General features: G+C 48.5%; 4 protein-coding genes across 4 annotated transcripts; 2 read left to right on the top strand and 2 right to left on the bottom strand.

The window, feature by feature from the left end:
* Positions 1-6,086: 6,086 nt before the first annotated feature.
* Positions 6,087-8,069, bottom strand: FSST1_009265 (ATP-dependent RNA helicase SUB2; the record flags this gene model as incomplete). The annotated part of the gene is made up of 6 exons (XM_083226224.1): positions 6,087-6,135; positions 6,188-6,445; positions 6,497-6,857; positions 6,906-7,347; positions 7,425-7,615; positions 7,844-8,069. 6 exons carry the CDS (start codon positions 8,067-8,069, stop codon positions 6,087-6,089), a joined length of 1,527 nt encoding a protein of 508 aa, XP_083085226.1.
* A 467-nt stretch (positions 8,070-8,536) lies between these two features.
* FSST1_009264 (ribonuclease P protein subunit RPR2) lies at positions 8,537-9,130 on the top strand (the record flags this gene model as incomplete). Its single annotated transcript, XM_083226223.1, has 1 exon — positions 8,537-9,130. The coding sequence occupies one exon, from the start codon at positions 8,537-8,539 to the stop codon at positions 9,128-9,130; it is 594 nt and encodes a 197-aa protein (XP_083085225.1).
* Positions 9,131-11,130: 2,000 nt separating this feature from the next.
* On the top strand, positions 11,131-12,097 carry FSST1_009263 (uncharacterized protein; the record flags this gene model as incomplete). The annotated part of the gene is made up of 2 exons (XM_083226222.1): positions 11,131-11,698; positions 11,775-12,097. 2 exons carry the CDS (start codon positions 11,131-11,133, stop codon positions 12,095-12,097), a joined length of 891 nt encoding a protein of 296 aa, XP_083085224.1.
* A 1,218-nt stretch (positions 12,098-13,315) lies between these two features.
* FSST1_009262 (ketopantoate reductase PanE/ApbA-domain-containing protein) lies at positions 13,316-15,787 on the bottom strand (the record flags this gene model as incomplete). The annotated part of the gene is made up of 4 exons (XM_083226221.1): positions 13,316-14,996; positions 15,045-15,477; positions 15,538-15,578; positions 15,633-15,787. The coding sequence occupies 4 exons, from the start codon at positions 15,785-15,787 to the stop codon at positions 13,316-13,318; spliced, it is 2,310 nt and encodes a 769-aa protein (XP_083085223.1).
* Positions 15,788-16,194: the final 407 nt, after the last annotated feature.

Here is a 16,194-nt window from a genome sequence, read left to right as displayed (position 1 = left end):
CAAGGTTGGTGGGTGGTACTTTCGGGCTTGGGCTCTCGGCTGGGCTTGGCTGGGCTCGACTGGACTGGACTGGACCCAGGCAGTGCTGCGCTGTGTGTTCTGGTGGAGGAATTCCTAGTAGAGTTCAAAACTGTGACTCTTTTTTGCACCGTCAGGCGGCAAAAGAGAATGAGTCTGTTTTTTCTTTCTTTCTTTTTTGAAGTGAAAAGTCGCAAGGTGCAAGTGAATGCCGCTGCGGCCTGACCGAGGGTTGTTGATTGATTGTTTGTTCTGAGATGAGATTTGATATTACCAAGATGAAAACAACAAGAATTCAAGACAAGACGCCGTGGAGAGTGGAGATGTACACGATCCAGAGCAGACTTCGGAGAGTCGCTTGGGACGGATTTAGAGGGCGAAATCGAACATGATGGCGACGATGTCTGTTCGATGGGGGGAGGGGGAAAAGGCGGGAGATGGCAGCGGCGGGCTATGGCATAGTTTTGAATGCCTGGGACAGTGACAGCGTGAGCAAGACCAGGAGGAGAAGACGAGTTTAACGTCGGTACCTACGGCGCGCTGCAAAGAGTGCCCACGGCGCGGGTACAGTACTTGACGACAGTTGGCGTGCGCGTTATCAGCACTGTATGATCGAACCCTTGTAAGTGGCCCAGCCAGTCAGTAAAGCGCTGAATCTCGCGCTGTTGCCTTCCACTGGACTACGTGTTGCCCCTCTTTTGTAGCTCCGTGCGATACCGTGTCTAGATCGCGCAGTCTATACATGGTTGCGGCCTTCCTCGATGGACCTGGAAGCGTGTCTGCCTTTTGGCATCTCCCCATTGGTTCTCCAATCTGTAAAGCGCGTGTTTCTTCTGGCCGCCCCCTCCACTTTTTCCCACGACGCCTCCACCTCCACCTTTCGTGCCCTTCCACTTCCCGGGCCTCTATCTTGCAAGGCCTCAAGGCATCCACGAATTCAATGTTTCCCTGGCATCGACCTAGGAGTCACTTGCTTTGCTGTCCCGTTCTGTGCTATACGGTGAGGAGATGAATAGGGTTGAATTATTGTTATGCGTGATTAACGCATCAATAGCCACCCTGGATGATTATCTGCCTACCTGTGTGAAAGCCTTGACGTTGTCTCTGCTACATTTGAATATGTGTCAAGAATGCCTTTTCCATTATAGAATGCCTCGGCTACCTTACATCATGCAGCATCATGAATGAAACTGATGTTTTCCTGGCGAGGAAAATGAGTGACGATGACCAACAACAACAACTGTACAGAGCGTACATGTCTTCGACTCACCTCATCTTTGAACACTTCACTTGGCTGACTAGCCCTTTACTAGCACGCCAACCCAGCCTGGCCTGGCCTGGTTCGTGCATCTCGCGTATCCCTGCCGTCCCGACCACCCTTGTCACCCTCCCAACCCTTTCTGGCTTCACTGAGTTGTCTGATCTCGAAATGAAGCCGCCCTCGTTTTAGGTTCTCTTCATCCTCATCCTCGCTTCGGCAAACAGCTTCTTGCTTCACATTCGCCCCCGGCTTGCGCATAATACCTGATGCCGTATTTAGGTTCAAGGTATATGTGCATGATCTGGCCCGATAATGCAGATCACGGAAATCTCAAATCTTCAAGGTCTGAAACAACCCTGGAAGCACTATAACTTCCTTCATTTGAAATAGGTCGTTAACCGCTGTGCTGTAATTTCAGACTGCCAGAGGAAAACTTCAACTGGTGCTGACTATTCTCCAGACTTGACCATTTTGGGGTGAGCATGGTCCTCTAAAACTTGGCTGCTGATGTACGATGACTCTTCTTCAGTTCTGGGTAGTGTAGTCTATACTTCTCCACCCCCACCTTTTCCGCCTTCATTTGGTGAGTTTTTAGACCTGACATCTTCATGATGACTTAAAGAGGGGGTTTCTCGTAACATCTGGTGTTGGTTCTGTGCATGATCACTCATTTGCCGGTGTCTTTGCCTCGTCTCTGCACTTCGAAACCTCGCTATTATCTCTCCTTTCCCAATAACTAGCCATGTGTTCTGTGGTACTGATGATCTGTCCAATGGCGAGACGACGCCTTGACGCTAATGTTAAACTATCCAATGCCCTTGTGCCTTGTGGATATGATGAAATGGTTTTGAGATTTGGACTTGTCTCGTCTCAGACGCAAGCTGTCCACAGTGACTCGCTCAACCTCTTTCAGGCAGGGCAGACTGGCAGGTAGATAAGTCAAACTCGAGGCAACTGACTTGAGAATCGGTGGCGTACAAGATGAAAAAAGCAACTGTTGTCCAGTTTATCAGATCTTGGATCAGGCGTCAGCCTGTTTCTTTACTGGGAGTTCAGGCTTCTGGTTACTAACTAACCCACAGGCAGACACCATAACTCGAGGCAAAAAAAAACATTGAGCTTGTCTCAATACAAGCTTTTCATAAATGCCTCGGAATTTGAGTTGATACCTATCAGAAGCGCTTGTCGAAGTCCGATGCCGCCATGGTATGGTTCTTGCTTACAAGCCTTCCAGCACCCTGCTGGTGTCCTCATTCATACATAGTACAGAGGTTTCTGAGAGATCTCGCCATTTCTCCCTGGAGTGTTGCTAATTAATGACCACGGGGAACCCGGCCGTCCCACAATGACCTCACCGCAATTGAACTGTTCCGACGCAGCCCGCCTGATAACCAAATAAACGATAGTATCTTATACATAGAGTTGCTTCATAGTCAAGTGTCCTCAAGAGTATGGCCCGAGAATATTGTTGAGAGTTTGGAGTCTGTTCTGGTGGGCTATGAGGTTTTCTAGCAACGAGGAGTACATCCCTCATCTTGAAATTGTTTACTTATTGGAGATGATGTTACATGTGTCTAGTGAATTCATTCGGGCTTCCGTATATGGTTGAACTCTTGATCATAACCGTATTGTCGATTCATCTATGAGACCTATGATTTATAACAAGCTCGATCAATCAAGACACACCTTTTTGTGCAATATCGCTTCACAATAGTATGTACCACGTTGATCATTCTCGTTGCACCTGTGCGACGACCAGCACTCTCTCTTTGAGCTCATATCATGAGAATGGCATTGCGGGCGCCATCATGACTTTGGTTCCACCGCGCATACACGCACGGCTTCTCCTTAACTGTGCATGATGGGCGAGAACTCACTTATTCTCTGCCTGTATTTGGTCTCTTTCACTTTTGTCATCTGTGCCATGTGAACCTGTATCTGACTAATGGTGAAACATGAGCGCTTTCTTCATCACGCATCTCAATTTCGTAAACATGATAACCACTCTTTCATCTGGCTCGTGCGCCCACCATTGTGTGGCGGCGCTACCAGTCTCCAGCCCCTTAACAGAGTCCAATCTCCTTGTGCTTGACCGAAAGTCGCTACGTCGAACTGCATGTACCCTTCGTTATGGTTCACCGTACAAGTCCCACTACAATGTTGTGCTGTTCATTCCATTGCGCATTGTCCAAGCTGTACAAATCATTACCTCAGCAGGGACCATCTCGGTTCAGATATGGCCCCGTTGAGTCCGTGTACCCTTAACAGACGTGGGAGAGTAGGGACTTGTATATTCACTTACAGTGTTCCCCAATAACTTGCCTGTTCATGCGATTTCGTATGGTATCACGGGTTGTTATCGTCCTATCTACTTGGAACGTTATTATACTGTCCTGTTTTTAAAGTTAAAATCTTCGATATTACTGCATCTTTCTCGACCTTCTTTGTGCGTTGATCGTGTTACACTCCATAGCCGAAACCCCGCTTGAGAATATGTACTTTGGTTGGTTCATGCAAAGGTTGGATGAGTCAGTGGTAGATAGTGGTATTAAATATGAACACTTAAGTTCGGTCAGGTTGTGTGCAAGGCCGACTGCAACAAGATCTCACATAACCACAACAGTACGGAATGAAAATATTTATGTAATATGGAGAATTACTATCTACTACCAAGTGCACGTGTTTTGTGTCTGAGTCACGAAGTTCGATCAACTACTTGGACTTACCCTAGATGACAACAGCCGCAGCGTCTGTTTCATTACTTATGTTCAGTACACTCAAGTGGATGGCTGCTATTGATATTGCTCCACTGTTAAATCATACTTTTAAGATGTTATGTATTTTCTATTACTCTGTGTAATACGTATCTATTAAGGCGAAGTCGTATACATCGCCTGTTGCACCGCCCGCTTGGAAACTCAGCTACAAGCAGATGGCTGAGTACAGAGTTCCGTATGATGGATACTATGACGCACCGCGTAGGGGAAACTCCTCATGGGACCTCGAGGGTTCCGTAAAACTTACGAGAACTACCAGTCATTCATCGTCGAACCAAGTGCGTTGTCACTCACGAGTTGGATTGGATCCATTATATTCAAGCCTTACCTCTACTCAAACTTCGGTGAACCCTTCTTTCATATGCCCCCACATTCCGGACCCCGGCCGGCAGCTTCGGAGCCCAACCGCTTCCACCAAGGTTTCCTATTATATGCGGTGCGAGGTTACGACTGTTTATGCAGTGCTTTTCTAACAAAACAACTCCAGTAGCTTGCGTATCTAAAAGTTGCCAGAAGCCAGATTTCAGGCGGTATCGATCTGCTGTGGATGAACACTTGAACTGGGATATCTTATCTGCGATGGCCCTCAGGGTTCCAAAGTCCCATCAAGATGGATCCCCCCATCCCTACCCTGGCTCTCGACCTCTTCACCGTCAGGTTTCAAGACAGCTGCATACATACATAGTCGAAAACGTGGTTGCCTAGCCCTGTCAAGGCTATACACACCTTGCGCATGCATGTCTCTCTGGCTCTGTTCTGTTATTTCCACATGGACATATGAAGCAGGCATCAAATCAGGCCGACCCTGCCTGCTTACTAGATATTGTAGGCAATCGTCATTGTGGTGCGCCGGATCGTGAATGTCAAGCAAAACCTTGTCGGATTAGGCACCATTCCAGAAGCGATGGAACAAGGCTTCAGTCAAAACCAAAAGACGTCAGAAGCCACAAGCCGATATCGCTTAAACTCGAGCAAGTCATGGCACAGGATCTTGATCGGCTTTGTAGGGCAAACCGTAAAGAAGGTCTTGTAGAAGCATATCGAATATTCATTCTCTCAAGGCGCATGGCTTCAAGGCAGGGGTGTTGGTTAGCTACCCCGTCCGGCAATCACAAGTGTTGATCAGGCGGAGAAGCTTACCACAAGGGAAAGATGCGAAAGAGTGAATCCGAGTATGAAGGCAATAACTAGATTTCTCTAACTAATATAATTTCCCCCATTACCAACAGGTAAACAAGGAAGTTAGGTGGGCAGTCCATGCATGATACAGTCGTGGTTGAAGTAGTTGACTGAATGTTTTGAATCCATCTAGTCTTGCTTGTCGCGATCTTTCGTTCCACAACATGTTATCCCTCAGCGCAGAATTCGACGTGAACGGAGCGACCGCATAATCACTAGAGTCCATAATCCCTATACAACTAACTAACTAGCTTGCATCCAGTGTCTCAACCTGGACACCCATTTGTCTGCAAACATCTAGGCAGGATAAGCGCTTGCAAAGCACGTTGATTCCATGTCAGGAACACGCCACCAATGATGCACACGACAAAATCGAAGGTCGTTCGGGCTGATGGGAGAAATTGCACTCAGGCGGTAGAAAGAATTTTCCGATCTTGTCTTATTGTGCGACATAACCTACTAGGAGATATCACGACAAATTAAAGTACTCATAATTCCGCCGTGAATAATACTACCCAGTCACAAGTCACAGAACAATAGAGGTGGGTCGAGGGCAACACACAAGCAGGTATCCTTGACACTCCATGAATGGTGAGACTCGGGAACTGGCAGATACATCACATACTTGTTGAACGGCGAACGAACTTGGCTCGCTGGAGCCTACCATAGCGTAGTGCAAGTCCATTTGAAAAACAATCAATACATTTGACCAAGACTAAAACGGTTGCAACTTTTGCCCTTCGCCGACTTAATATCTCAATTCCAATTTCCCAGCTTGTTAATATCGGCCCTTAGCAGCGAAAGAAGTTGACTCTTGTCGTGGCGGTGCCCACCATAGTGTTGTCAGGCCTTTAGGAAGCCATGTAGGTGCTGGCGTCAACACCCTCCTTGGGGAACTCACTGCAAAGTGTTAGTCAGAGAAACGGTGCGAACAAAAAGCAAGTCAACTTACGGCAGAGCGACCTCAAATCGCTTCTCAATCTCCTTGAGCACCTCCTGGTCTTGATCGGTGCTGACAAACGAGATGGCCAAACCCTTGGTACCGAATCGACCAGCACGACCTACACGGTGCAGGTAAGAGCTGGCATCGTTGGACAGATCGTAGTTGATCGCCAGGTTGATACGCTCAATGTCGATACCTCGTCCGAAAACGTCAGTGGCAACACAGATTCTCTTCTTGAACTCCTTGAACTCCTTGTAACGACGGATACTGTGTGAAGTCAGAAATAGTTTGATGTATGTCGGATTGATGATAACTTACCGCTCTTCCTGACTGACACCAGAGTGAACGGCGATCGAAGGGAAGTTGCACTCGCGGAGAAGCTTGTCGAGCTCAGTAGCGCGGACGGTGCTACGCACAAAGATGATGACCTGGTTGAATTGGAGATCATCCAGGAGCTCGTTGAGCTTGCGGTTCTTTTCCTTCTCTTCTAGCTTGATGTAGTACTGCTGAAGACCGTGGAGAGTGAGTTTGGTGTCCTCGTCGACGTAGTGTTCAGTAGGGTTCTGCATGAACTTTCGGCAGATAGGCTTGACTTCCTCGGAAAGGGTGGCTGAGAACATCATAACCTGCTTCTGCTGAGGAGTAGCACGGAAAACGTCCTGCACATCAGTGCGCATGTCTGATTGGTTAGTATGTTACTGTCAGAAACGTATGAAGTAGTGCTCACCAGGCTGATCGAGCATCTTGTCACACTCGTCGAGAACGAAGATGCGGACGCTGCCAAGACGCAGAGCCTTGTCACGGACAAGAGCCTTGAGACGACCAGGAGTACCGACAATGATGTGAGGGCATGTCTCCTTATTCTTGAGCGTCTCCATGTCGGTCTTAATGGGAGTACCACCATAGAAGACACCGGTCTTGATGTCTGGCATGTACTTGCTGAAACGGTTGTACTCGTCGCGGATCTGGTAGGCTAGCTCACGAGTGTGGCACATGACAACCACAGAGACCTCTCCGTTCACGGGCTCGACTTGCTGAAGGGTAGCAAGAACAAAGACAGCAGTCTTACCCAGACCGGACTTGGCTTGGCAGATAATGTCACCACCGAGGAGCGCCTGGGGGATACAGGTTTGTTGGACTGTCGATCGAATCGATGTTAGAGTGGGTTTCTAAGAAGCAACGAACGACGGGTGTAATGTCAAGTGTCCGTCCATCGTCGCAGCTTAGCCATAATGAATTCTCGCACTTTCCACCGGTGTGGTGCTACAGCAGGGCGTGATAATAACCCGAAGGTCGACACCCGAAGGCCGGATGGTCGCGCAAGCAACCGTGGCGGAGGAGAACCAAGAGCTCCTTGATGTCTTGAAAGATTTTTCTCGTTTCGCTCGTCTTTTCCAGGAAATCCGTTCGCAACAACGAATGATGTCTTATCCGCTTCTGCGCGATAATCCTGACATCAAAGTTGTGGTTTCGCGGAGAGCTACGTCTCTCAACCATGGGCTAATTCCGCCCGGATGCTCGGACCACCTCGAACTTTCCTGAACCACCTCTGACGACGATAACGATTGCGGAGAAGATTTGGCCATTTGTTCTTGCTTGCGAGATGGACGAACGCTTGAAGGAAGGGGATATGATGACTTAGGGTATTAGAATATCAGGACTGACCCTCCGATGGATGCTCGAATCCGCAGTCGGCAATGGCGCGAAGCAACTCAGCCTTCAGGAGGAAATCGCGGAAACCGGTCGAATGGATACCGACGTAGCTGCCCTTCTTGTCGACATTGTTACCGGCGGCGAGCTCGCCCTTCTTGCCATTGGAGGCAGTCGCGGCGGTCTCGTTGCCACCGATCTCCTCGTCGGAGTAGTCGATGAGATCTTCCTCGTGAGACATGTTGATTGTGATATACGAGCTGTTAGACTGTTGATGTGGAAGCTATCGCGAAAGTTGTTCTCTGCAGCGGAACTGCGTTGACGAGTCTGACGCGAATACGTTTGAGTCGTGTCGCCGTAGAAAGTCGAAGGTATGGCGTGGGTGTTCCACTGAATTAGAAAAACGATGAATGAAGCGGATTTGAGATGAGATGGGAAAAGGATAGATCGAACCCAGTCTCGTTCCAAGGATGACTTGAGGAGTCTTTGTTGAGGCTGAGAAGGGAGGTGCCAGAAACAGGCAGGAGCAGTGTGCAAGGTCGCTGCTGGCACGAGGTCCGTGCTTCAAATATCACGTGATTGAACTCAATACAGTGTTAAGTTTTGCCGCATGCACTGGCACGTGAGAATTGCGATTAGTTTTACTGAATTCATTTACCACCACCTCTCTACCTGTCCGCAACGAAATATACTAAATTGTCAGTTCTTATGGCGAAGACCAAGGAGAGTAAGAGCGTTCAAAACCGCATCATATACTCAAGAGCATCTTATCTCTACCAAGCAGCTTCGTATCTCGCTCAGCAACAATCTCTAACCGGGCAAGATGATCTATCAAAATCCTCAACCTCAGGCCAGGGGCACAGTGCTTCTGCGACAACGAAGAACGAACAAAAAGCCTTGCAAAACCTGTCTCGTCAAGCTGTGACAGACTTACGGGCCGTGACACAGAAAGCACAGATCCGACAAAGCCCGGCTATGAAACAAACCATGTGCAAGTTTTGCGACACCTTACAGATTGAGGGTGATACCTGCACATCAACCGTGGAGAATGCTAGCAAGGGAGGTAGGAAACCATGGGCTGATGTTTTGACTATCAAGTGCGGGACATGCGGCAATGTAAAGAGGTACCCTGTGAGTGCACCGAGACAGAAGCGGAGAGTTCTGCGCAAGCTGGAACGACAAGAAGGCACAGAAGACAGCAGCCACGAGACAGGGGGATGCAAATCTACGATGCAGACGACACCAAATGATACGCCATATCAGACGCCGAGTCTGACGCCAGGTCAAACCCCAGGACCCTAAGCTGGAAACAAGAAAGGTCTTGTTGTTCAAATCCAGCAAACGTAATTGCTGCAGGCTCTCAATACTGAAAGCTCCTAGATGAGAGGCTCAGTAGCCCAAGCCATCACAGATGGGATACTATTGGGAAGACCCAGGATTATTGCGGAAAACAAGGCCTAGGCTCTACCCTCGTATATTTACGATTGAATATAAAACTAATATCCGTCTGCCACCAATACCAGGGTGGCTTATTTTCCAGGCTGTCCAGCTTCCTTCACGCTCTCTTCTCCTAACACCTTGCTTGCTGCCATAAACCTGTCTCTAGTAAGCTATACCATTCTTATGGAGTCTAGAGAACTTTAATGGGATTACTTACAGCCCGCCGTGCCAGCTCCCCAGTCCTCGCATTGCTTCCGCCTGAACGCTTGTCATGCGCAACAAGTTTTCTGTGTCAGAGAGATTTGATGATAGTTGAGCAAGTTGTGAATTAAGCTGGGCCTAGTGAAAGCACAAGAATATTAGAACAATGGTTTCGTAGCACGAATAGAGACTGTGAAATTCGAATGTGGTATATTGCCTGAGGATATAACAACAAACAAGACAGTTCAAAACTAGGCTTTGAAGAACTCACTAGTTGTCTGGCCTTGACGGCACCTCCACTGGCCACCATGCTCTGTCGCACATGAGATCCGGTAACATTACGCGTAGCCATATTGATATCGAGTTTGCGCTCTTTTGTAGGCGCTCTTAATGAATGGTAGAAAAGGTAACAGAATGGACTGACACGCTTCTGATCGAGTGCTTGTCAGGATTGGTGAACCGCTCAGAAGGATACGCGGCGTCTCAAGTCAACGCGATCGGAGTTTATATGAATTTTGTCCCTCGTGTGTGCTGGAATTCTAGAAGTAATAAAAGTTGCAAACAACTTGAAAGATTGATAACGGTTTGTTTACAGACAGGCGGGGCCAATCGAGATGACTTGACCGACCCGTGCACTTGACAATCTCATTGGCTCAATCATTAAATCACATAGGTAGGTAGTTAGTTACCTGTACTATCGGAAAGTCAAGATTTCAACTTCTTCAGTAAATAAACAATATGATATGGCTTTCTTGTGGGGAATCGGATCATGTCAGGGTTTATGGACTATCTTCGTGGGTAAAACATTGCGTACACCACTTGTAGTACATGTGTGCTGATAATGTATACGCTGATCTTGAGGAGAGATTGCTTCCCAAATCTAGCAATCCCCCCCGGAACGACCTTCAAGGAACCAGCAGTCAGCCTAGGGTCTAACCGACCATGTAGTTGAACGCAGATGGCTACCAGTCAGCGACTTTGAATCATCACCTAACCAAGTTATGATGTCAAGCAAACTACTGCATCTTGGCAAAAAGGCACATCGTGTAAGCGCGCATTTCCTCTTGTTCTGGCAATTGTAGTAATAAATGAATTCCCATAAGATACAAGCCGCTGATTAGTTTTCATTTCAAAATCTATATGGGATTATAAGTCTCTATTCGTCAAGAGCTCTGTGTCTTTGTAGGAACTGAGGGCATTTGTGGCACTGCACTCTTGTCATGGCCATAATTAAATACCTAAGAAGGGAGTTTTGAAGAGGCCCAGAAGGAACAAATAGAAGAAAATTCAGTTGCAGAACAACAAGCCCTAATACAGTATCCTCTATGTCTGGGTAGAATGATGTCACCTGGGTCATGAGATTCCTGTTGTTTCTTCGGTTCAGACGTCACAGCTTGCCTACTCTAGGCAGACTGCAGCAGTCAACTGTTCAGCCCAGCTTGGCCCAGACACGAAGTATCTGAATCCAGGACCAACACGCCCTTCAGCCTTCCAAAACATCAAATCAGCTCGAGAGATATTTTGATGCCAAGCCTTGGCATTAAACACCCTCTTGGAGGCCTAGGCTGACTGATGTCGATCAAAATGCTGGAGTACCCCATAGACATAGTGATTGGTTCATGCGTATCGTGTCTCTATTTTACTTGTATCCACGATCCATCATGAAGGTAGCCCTTTCGCTGACAGCTCTGGCCTCCTCAGCCTTTGCGTTTAGTGGTGGTTACGGTGTTGGCGGAGCTTTTGGAAACATGACCACCAACGAATGGCAAGCTCGTTTCGAAGACGCCAACGCAACGGGGACATACTATTTCGATGCCTACAATGTATCGGAAAGTTTCCCACCCAACAAAACTACCAGCGGCTGGTCGGCTACCATTCGCGTGGCTAATATCACCGACGACCCTGACCCAGAGAGCATTCCATATCCAGGCACCGACATCAGTATTAAAGCTCCAGATGGGATGAAGTTGCCGGAGTCCAACTCTACCGGGTGGCAGGCCTGTGCGACTTTCTGGCCCCCTAACCTTCTCACTTCTGGGGCAACTGGCGATGCTCAACACGACGACGGAGACTGCAGTTCTTTTCTTTCTGAAGAATGCATTGAAGCCATCAAAGCTTTAGCAAACAACTATATCGGTGATGGAGGGAGGTGTACAAACACCGCCAGTGTCCCTTCTTCATGTGAGAAGTGGTATGGAGGGTCGGGACCTACCATAGGTAGTGGCAGCAGTAAGTCTAACTTTTGAGCATCGTCTTCTTCTTCTTTATCATTTCTTTCCGAAACATGATATTAACCTTGATATAGTTGGGAACTTCAGCAGGCGCTTCAACGGCAACACACTTTTCTCCGAGCGTCCACAGCTCATAGGATCAAGTGAGTATACGAAGACTGAGGAGGAGGCCTACGAAGAAGCTATTCGTGGCGTTTGGACTGTAATAATTAACTGGGGCCGCAGTTCTTCGTTTTCCTACAGTCCTGGTGATGCATTGCAGCCAACGGTGTTGTGCTTGCGTACGAGGAATATCACCGAAGGAAGCGAAGATCCCAATGCTGGCTCGAGAACAGCAGCCTACGCACTTATGGCGTTATTCATATCTATGTTGGCTGCAATCATGTTGGCGAACTAGGACTTGTTGAAATAACAGGTAGTTGTCTGCAATAATTAGGAATAATTATAACGTACACTTTTTTTATATACGCATCTATCTTTGTCAAAGCCAGCTGCTGTGAATGACCGGAAATACCAATGTCAATGTCAAGGCCGAGTATGTATGTCTGAAAGAGGGGCATCTGCTGAGCCCCAATAACGAATAATGTGATGGGCTCCCGACAAAATCTGATCGGCTGCAGTGCTTCTTCAGGTTATATACTTCATAACACCACCGGATACGTTGATAAACATTCCGAAGCAGACATGTGGCACTTCAAAACGGGATCGTTCCTTGCTCTAGATATAGAACTTCTTTCAATGCATTTCATCAGTGCCTACTACTGTTTCGTATCTATGTATGTTTCCAACAGAAACTCTCGAGGCTCATGGACAAGTTTCCTACTCGCATCCCATGACTTCTCGCAATGAACAGATTAACCAGAAAAAGAAACAACCATCCTAATCTAATTTGCTTGTGTAAACCCATCAAGAACAATGGCTCATAGCCCTCCCTGTTTGCTACCTCCATCCGACTTTTCTTTTTTTCATGACATTTCCATGCAAACAATCGGGAGGGCACCTCAACAACCAAGAAAACAAAGACATGCTCGGCTTCTGCAATGCCTTCATTTCGCCCAATTACTTCCCAAATTGTCCTCGTAAAGATGGGCTTCAGTCTTCGTTGTGATCCCAATCCATTAGTACAAGCTTATCTCAACAGAGCCTGTAACAACGGATGGTTGATTATATGCTGAAAAGCACCAGAACGTGATCCATAATTCCAATGCAGTATTACCAAAGACAGGCTATTCTGTTTGATCGTTCAGTGTGTATGTACGGAATGTGTTGGGAACGGAATAATTAAAAAGACGTAGAGTCTGAGAATAGTCCAAAGTGACTGTGACTTTTGTCGTGTCGTTGCGTTTTTTCAATGGAGCTGGGCGTATAATAAAAACAAAAAGAAAAAGGGTCGTCTTCGCCGAGTGGCGTGTCGTATAGTTGTTCAAGCCAGATGAATAGATGTAGTACAAATGGCCTCAACAGGTCCAACAACGAGTAAACCAAGCATGGCCCTCTGTTGGCGGCATTAAAAGCATAACCGGAACTCCATAACTGCGAATATCAGAACCTCAAAGCCTCATTCGTCCAACGCTGCGCAATAGCTCTCCCGACATCACCACCGTTAAGGTGTATCCTAACGCACACCGATCGGGGGTCGTGGAGGCAAGCTGCCCTGGCTGCTATTTGCAGACTGTTCGGAGTCAAATTCACCACTGCCCGCGCTGGCGCTCGCACTACCCGTCAGACTGCGAACATTCCTAGGCTTAGTTTGATGGAGGGCGCTCACCCCTATATGTTGTTCAACTTGTTGTGGTGCTACTGAGTTTCCTTGCCCGGGCGGGTGTCGGGGGACAGGTTGGCGAACACCATCAGGAGGTGATGGCCGTCCGTTCATACCGGGGCCAGGACCATAGCCGCCTGGTGGCGAACCCCGACGACTGCCACCACGCATCGATGGGGGGTAGGGCTGCCCGGGGGATTGGCTCACACGTCGAGGGAAAGCACCATTCATCCCGGGAGGTCCGCTAGGACCGGGGCCGTACTGCATGTCGTCTAGCCTTGAGGCTGTCAGCGAATTTGCTCGAGAGCCTGCATTCATAGCTCCGCGATCGACTGATCCATATCGATCCGAGGAGCAGCTCATGAGGGGATCTTCAAGGATGTTCTCAGTTGTCATAGAGCTGTGGCCGACCTGACTGGATCGATTGCGTCCGAAGTTGGGTCTGAACCGACCACCCCTGGTGGGAGGTGGCATGTCATCAGGGTTACGGCGGAATTGGCCAGGAGTAGGTCCTGGCGCCTTTCGGTTCTTTCTTGATGTTACACTCATCATGTCAAAATTGTCTGGGTCAATCATTGGGGCGCCAGTGTTGGCTGTAGGATCAAAGTAATCGTCATCGTCATCATCATCGTCGTCAAACACTTGCTTGCTGTTGCGCATAGGATGAGGACCACGACGGGGACCGGGGCCTCCAGGGGGGCCGGATGGAGGTGGCCCACGACGCATTCGCATCTCCTGCTCGCGGAGAGCCATTTCTCGCTGCCGTAGAGCCATTTCTCGCTCCCTAATGTTGATATCTGAGACATCGCCGGTAACGGATGGTTCAGAGCCTTCCGGAATATCGTCGTAAAGCACCAGGTGAGAGAACTCCTCCAAGTTAGTATCTTCCAGCGAGCCTCTCCTTGAAGGCTGACGCGATCCACCGCCATTAATAGAAGGAGGGCCTCGGCCATAGCCATTGGGTGGTCCACCATTCATAGGTGGTGGGCCACGGCGCATACCACCTTGACTGAAATTTGACGAGTTTCGGGGTCTGGGCTGACGAGGTGGCATTCCGTTACCGTTAGGCATTCCGTTCATCATAGGGCGGTGGCTGTTCTGAGAGGGCATTCGAGGAACTGTCTGCGCCGATGGGGACGCTGGCGGCATTATGTTCGCGTTCGGGTCGCCAGGCTTGGGTCTGTTGCGGTTGACAAGGTTGAGGTTATGGAGAACTGAATAGAGGGTCTCAATTCTGGGGAGTGTAATGTTCGCATCTCTGGCCAACTTGATGGGCGAGCCTAGGTAAGTCTCGACTTCCATCGGTCTTCGAGCAACGTAGTCTTGCCACATAATACTCTCTCCTGAAGTCTTGGTCATCTCATCCATTGTCTTCTGCTTGAAGTCGTGTTCAAATTTGCACCCGCTGGCGTTGGCTAGACGAAGCAGTTCATCAATGACGTCCGAGACCATGTCTTTAACACCAACTTTTTCCAAAAGCAGTGCATGATTTGGCGTCTCAAAGATAACACTGATGGGATGGAATGCTATAGGACTGTGCTGCGAATTAGCTAGGTTTTACTCAATGGTGCAAAAGACATACCCGATGACCCTCTCGTATTGTTGTTGGCGAATGTTTGGCGAGACCTTGCACTCTACCTGGCCGGAGCTGAGTGTCATTGCCAAAGCCTGTGCCATATCCTCCTGTATAGTTTTGGGAATGTTGTTGGGAGTACTGGCTGGACCGATCCAGATATCGGTTGGGCCCTTGTGTTCGAATTCACTCTGGCCCAGTTGTGTGAGTTCGGCACCTGAAACGAGTGATAAGACTACATTGGTAGGAAATCTCTCTTCTAAGGCAGCTTCGACACCAAGTGTGTGTGTTGTGTTAATGAGGATGCATGTGTGTTGAGGAGTTACGACCGAGTCGATAACGGAGGCGAGGTCGTATACATCAGGCAACGCCTTGACGCATAGTACTACATAGTCGAAGGGACCGTCTCGTGCGCTGGCGGCATCTTCGGGATTTCGAACAACTGCGATTGACATGTCAACATAATGAAAAAAAGAAGCTCGATAGTAAGGGAAAGACATACCATGTCGAGGTTTGAATCTTTCGTTACCAAATGTCGGGGACCTTGGGGCTTCGATTAGCATGTGGTAAAAGATTGAAACACCCTGATTCACTTACTTGAACGAGATTCCATATTGTGCCACATGGTCGTAGCCAGACTTCCAAACGAGTGTCACATCACACGCATTGGTGGCCTGGAGTCGCCATGACAAGAACGCTGAAACTGGGTTTCCTCCCACTGAACAAACAGACATTAGCTCGCGGTTCGCCATGATGAGCAGTAAAGGCGGGTCGCTACACTAACAACCGTCCTGACGGTTGCCGTGAGATTATGAAGTCAAACGAGTGAATTGAAAACGAGGAAGATAGGGAAGATGACGAGAGGCAGTGTTGAACTAATGAAGGAATGGTAGGCCAGCTGGTTTCTGCGTGAACTAGCCCTAGATTTGAAGGGAGAATTGCAAGAAAAGAAACGACAAACCTGATAGAATCTTGAGCCGGGGCGATACAGGCGCCATAGTGTCTGGCGGGTCCAGATGTGGAATAGTGGCCTAGGCCAGTGATGGTGTAGCGGAGCGGTTTCTAACGACGGACCCGTAGCCTCGGGGCGTATATTGGGTACCACGACACAACGCAATGAGATCCGGAGTACCTCCCTAGTGGATGGCAGGGTATGGAT

Source organism: Fusarium sambucinum, chromosome II (assembly GCF_050947815.1).
Source record: "Fusarium sambucinum isolate potato_lamoka chromosome II, whole genome shotgun sequence".
Lineage (NCBI taxonomy): Eukaryota > Fungi > Ascomycota > Sordariomycetes > Hypocreales > Nectriaceae > Fusarium > Fusarium sambucinum.
The sequence above is the reverse complement of the archived record's forward strand: the minus strand, read 5'-3'. Positions and strand labels throughout refer to the sequence as shown.